The sequence below is a fragment of the Thermobia domestica genome, chromosome 12 (assembly GCF_964235325.1).
Source record: "Thermobia domestica chromosome 12, izTheDome1.hap1.1, whole genome shotgun sequence".
NCBI lineage: Eukaryota > Metazoa > Arthropoda > Insecta > Zygentoma > Lepismatidae > Thermobia > Thermobia domestica.
In genome coordinates this window covers 128,462,332-128,467,956 of record NC_137465.1, presented here as the reverse complement: position 1 = coordinate 128,467,956, position 5,625 = coordinate 128,462,332, and the positions used below count along the sequence as shown (strand labels likewise).

General features: G+C 38.3%; 1 protein-coding gene across 1 annotated transcript; it reads left to right on the top strand.

The window, feature by feature from the left end:
- The first annotated feature begins 503 nt into the window (after nt 1-503).
- Nucleotides 504-2,323, top strand: LOC145666104 (uncharacterized). The gene is made up of 2 exons (XM_081733194.1): nt 504-727; nt 2,161-2,323. Exons 1-2 carry the CDS (start codon nt 504-506, stop codon nt 2,321-2,323), a joined length of 387 nt encoding a protein of 128 aa, XP_081589320.1.
- The last annotated feature ends 3,302 nt before the right edge of the window (nt 2,324-5,625 follow it).

Genomic DNA, 5,625 nt, shown 5'->3' with positions numbered 1-5,625 from the left:
TATGTAGAAGCACTTTCTGCCCAAAAATACAAGTAATTATCAATTTATACAAAGTATCTCGTTGTAAACTCATGGGCGAATTAAATTTCTTGAGATTTTCTTAATACAAATAAAAAAAATACCAAACGTAATATAGCAACCAGGGATTTGAGCCCCTCCCTAGAAAATTTTCTTCGGGCGCCCACGGGTGAAAAGAGTATTTCCAGAAACTTCTCAATGAAGAAAACCCGAGAGAAACATGCGAAAATCTATCCACGAATCAGGAAGTGGTTCGGCCTGTGACCACGATGGTTGTACAAAATGCTTTGAAAAAGATGAAAAATAGTAAAGCCTCAGGACCGGGTAATATAATATCCTTATCGGAACATGGAAACGTTTAGGTAAGGAAGGAGTGCAGTGGTTTATTCGACTTTTTAAAAGGATATTGGAAACATGAAATGTGGCAAAAGAATGGAGAAGCAGCTACGTTGTACGGTTTTTAAAAGCAAAGGAGATGTGCAAGAATGTGCAACTACGAAGGAATGAAACTTATGTTTCATGCAATGAACCTCTGGAAGAGAGTGATGGAAGGAAGATTGAGGGAAAAGACCGAAATAACAGAGAATCAATTTGGTTTCATGACAGAACGATCGACAAGGGATGCAATATTTGTGATTAGGATGTTAATGGAAAAGTACAGAGATTACAAGAAGGATCTTCATATGGTTTTTATCGACCTAGAGAAAGCGTAAGATAGAGAACCACAGGATCTTATTTGATGGGCACTGAAGAAGTGTGTTTCGAACACATACATCTTTATAATTCAAGATATGTTTAATGGATGTAGGACAGGAGTGAAGAGCACGTGCGGAATAAAGTTCACAGTGGAAGTGGAATTAGTCTTAGCCCATACTTTTTTGCAATTGTGATGGACGAACTTACAAAGGATATCTAAGAATTAGTACCTTAGAATATGTTATTTGAGGACGACATCGTACTGATGAGTAAGACCAAGGTAACATTGCCAGAAAAATTAGATACCCGGAGAAGAGCACTGGGGAGCAAAGGGCTTAGAATTAGTAAAACGAAGACAGAATATCTACATTGTCATTTCAGGAAAATGTAATGGAAAATACAATAATACGACTGGATGAGGAAGAGGTAGTAATGACGCAGATATTCAAGTACTTGAGATCAATATTGCAAGAAAACACAGAAATAGCAGAAGATGTAAACAGCAAAATTAGCAGCGGTTACACAAAATTGAGAGAAGCGCCAGGAGTACAGAGGTTGATTCAGTTATATTGAGCCGAAGTCAATGTGCAACTGTACCGCGCATGTGCAACACATCGCCGTGAAATTACCACGAGGCAAGCAACACTATCTCGTTAGTCACGTAGTAGAGCAGCGTTGTCGTGCTTAGTATGGTGACGCCGAAACTGAACAGATTCTGGGGGGGGTTCATTGTGGCCCTTTCCGATGCTAAGTCCACGGCATCGCACATTGTAGAAATGTATCTAGTGCGTAATTTTCGTGTAGGAGGAGCCATTGTGAATTGTATTATACTGAAATATGCGGCACAGAATCCTGAACCCACCACACTGACGCAAGCAGTGAGAACCCTTTCCCAAAAGAATTCATGAGTGTAGGGCCAAACTGCGTCTCCGACAGGTGAAGCGATACGTCAAATCAATGCTGCGTAGTATCAGACTCATGTATTGACTGAAATGTACCAACAAGAAATCCTAGCATTGTACGGACAAGACATGAAGCAGATTGAACTGCACCAATGCATGCCATTCAGCTAACTTCAAAATTCTATCCCTGTATGGAATGGGAAACTGGATTTCGATACTCCCCTTCTCTGACATCCCTGTCAAGAGTCCAGATGTCAGCACAATGGACTATTGCGCTTTCGGCCTACGCAAGAAGCGCCTGTCCTATCGTCGAGTCCGCACAGTCACTGGCCTGTAGAAAGCCTGTAAAAGGGAGTGGGATGTAATACCCACGGTACAGCTGAACGCAGTCTCCTGCAATGGAAACACCAATGCCGAGTAATAATCAATAGAGGTGGCCTGCAGATCGAACACAACCGGTGATGGAAACACATTTCCTAGGTAAGTGGAACATACAAATCAGGCTCAATACAAATGAATGAACCTTTGTATTGTGTGTCCGTAGGGTACAAATACACCTTAAAGAAAAATTGTACAAAGCAGTAGTGAGACTTACAGTATTATACGGAGTGGAATGTTGGACGACGAAGAGAGGAACAAAAGTTGCATGTTGTGGAGATAAAGATGCTACGGTGAATGTGTGGAGTGACACGGAATTACAGAATTAACAATGAAGTGATGTGGGGAACAGTAGACCCTAAAGGTGAGAGCAGTAGTAGAAAAGCTTCAAGAAAATTGACTGAGATAGTTTAGGCATGTAAGAAGACCTTCGGAATACGTAGCTACAGAATGGATGGTATAGAGCTGAATGAGAAACGAGTGCGAGGCGGGCAAAAGAAGAAGTGGGGAACTTGTGTTAAGAACAATATGGTGTAATGTGGTATCACAGTGGCATACGTCACAAGATAGAAACAAGTGGAGAATAGTGGTCCCAAAAGCCGACCCCAGCTAACTGGAGAAAAATCTTAGAAGAAGAAGATAATGTTGGTAGAAACTTGTAGTCGCCAGCGTAGTTAAGTAAATCAGGAGCACAGAAACAATTTGCACGTATTTCATTTTTTTTTTAAAAAAAAGGAGAAAAAATAAATAAGATTCTATCAAAGAGTGATTCAGAAGTTGATTCGAGTGGTGGTTGGGACTATAATGTGCATCTTAGACAATATTATTAATAGAAAGGTTTGGGTTTCAAAATGGCATCAGTACTAAGTTTTCATGAATTTGCCTTAAATTGCAAGATTCTATTTGGTCATTATTATTTGAATTACTTCTGGAAGATTATTAAGTTTTCTTTCCTTTCCTAAGAGTTCCATTACCAACAGAAATGAGTGGATTGCAGAATTATATCTTCCCTATAAGAAGTGGTGTAAGATTTACAAGATTTAATAGGCTTACTAAATGGGTAAGGTGGACACTACCATCTGTGATGTGTGTATAGAAACTTCAGTGCTGCTTATTGATGAGCCATCGAAGATGTTATGAGAAGAAAATATCCTTCTTAACTTTATCGATAGAAATAAGTTCTGACCCCTATTGTCTTTTGTAGACTCTTTCTTCCCCTTTGTTTCATCATCATCCATTCCCTTCCGTGCCACTGATTTCTCTCTGAGAAGCAGGAAGATTGAATGAAAGCTAGTAGCTCCATCTCTTCTTCTTCTCAAACGGATCCTTTTCTTTTCTTCACTTAAGAATTTGGCTCATCTCTCTCTCTCTCTCTCTCTTTCCAGTGGGGGGAGAATGAAGAAAACGATTCGAGAAGAAAGACAAGGCGCTTCAGTTGTACGTGCTTTTATCTTTCTTCTATTTTGTTGTATTTTTATTTTGGTTTTTCCTTTTCTTTTGCCATCAGTTTACTTCTGTTCGTTTTCCATTCTAGCAAAGAAAAGAGGAAAGGAGGAAAAAATACTTCCTTTTGTCTGCTGCGGAAAAACAGAAGAGATGGCAGCACCAGTAGTAAAGGAAAGCAAGCGAGCCTCGTGTCTCGTATTTCTTCTCTGTGGTGTACGCCATGATTGAAACTACGTAATCTTCTTAATGTCACGAGGGTCTGAATACATCACCATTATGGAGAACTCGACGAGCGTTACTTTGGTCGATTTTTTCTCCCCTGTTTGCTTCATCTATCTCTCTCTTCTCTTCCCCTTTTGCTTCTTTACTTCTTGCTACACAAGAGTCGAGCGGGGATTATTCCGGTTCACCAGTGGTGAAATTAATAATTGAAGACAGGGGTTTACTTGATCCGCGCAAAGAGCAAGAGAGATAGAGACTCGCTTCCAGCTGGCTGGCTGGTAAACACGCGGGTTATAGCGGGGAATAGGAACTAGTCGACACCCTTTGTTGTCAATCTAGGATTATCTTGGCTTACAAATGCTCTGTGCAAAGAAAAGGGATTCTCTTTGACCCTGGCAGTAACAGCAGGTGAATTTCCTCGGACGAGGAACAAATACGTACATCTACAACGAAATAAAACCGTTCATATGACCTTTCCTCTTGTGAATATTTCAGATTTATAAAAATACAAAGCTCAGCGCTTTAAAAATAGCCTGCTCCGTTTTTTTATTTCTTCAAACAAAAAATTGTACAATCTTTCCCTCTCTTCTTTTTCTACTGATCGAAATGTTTGCACTTTCTCTGGTGCGGGAATATGTGAATGTTACATTCAGTGATTTCTTTCTCTTTGATACAGATGCATAGCAGAGCACTGATACTTGAGAGAGTGTAATAAGTATTGACTACTTTTACTGAATTGAATTATTATATATTCCTTTTATATCAGAAGCTTACAGATCCTTAGGAAAATATCTATTAAATAAGGTAAATAACAGAATAAACTAGTGTAAATATGCCAATAAACCCACTCTCAGCATTTCATCTAGATACAAAGTAGTTGTAGAGTATATACCTAGGTATAGATAGAAGCACACGCCCAATAGCCAAAAATATTATATGGAAGGGCACATATTACAAGTATAGCATTGATTGATTGGTTAAAGTTTCAGGGGAAAGTCAGCAGCGAGACTATTTGCTCCTGTTACAACAAAATAATGGCGATGGGCATTAAAAACTCTAATAAAACTTATTAAAAAAAATATAAGATCTACAAACTAAGAGAATAATCGATAACACAAGTGTATTATTATTATTATTATTATTATTATTATTATTATTATTATTATTATTATTATTATTAGTAGTAGTAGTAGTAGTAGTAGTAGTAGTAGTAGTAGTAGTAGTAGTAGTAGTAGTAGTAGTATTGTATCTTACATATTATGTTTTCAAAAATATTCACTTTTATCTCTGGCACTGTCCCTCACCACATAGACATGTCTCCCCACTCCTTCGTGTTCAGATACCAAATGTAAGATCCCGGCATTTTGCTTCCTATTATTTGCTTATTTCAATGCAATGAGTAGTTTTCCTTCTTTACATAAAGATATAAGTTATTTGGAGTTAAGTATGACCTTCCGCACATGCTTAATGATATTGTAGTGCAGTGTGCGACACAATTCCGTCCTCTGGATAACCTTGGATATGTAAGTACAGAGTATTACAATTGGGGATCTCATCAGGATCTCCCGTTCAATGCAACTAAAGTGAACTGCTTCAATGGTTTATAGATTTTCTTCCAGCTTCGATTAGCTTTGTACGATTAGATGGACACTCAAATCACTGGAAATAACATACAACTATATTTAATTTTAATGATAGTTATAAAGCATTTGTCTTCTTGCCTTTCGTGTGTAAGTGTGTATTCTAGTTTATTCACATCTTCTAAACAGTCAGAAGTGATGTACTGTCATCATCTTAAGTATTCTACCATTATTGGTAGGTCAATTGTCGCAACTGAGAAGCTTCCATGATCCACGGTCTTCAGCTACCTCTTCGTTTTGACGTACGATTTTTTTTTGTTTTGATATCAATCGTAGCCATCAATTGTAACCTCCTTCGCCTCCTACTTTTCTACTACATTGTT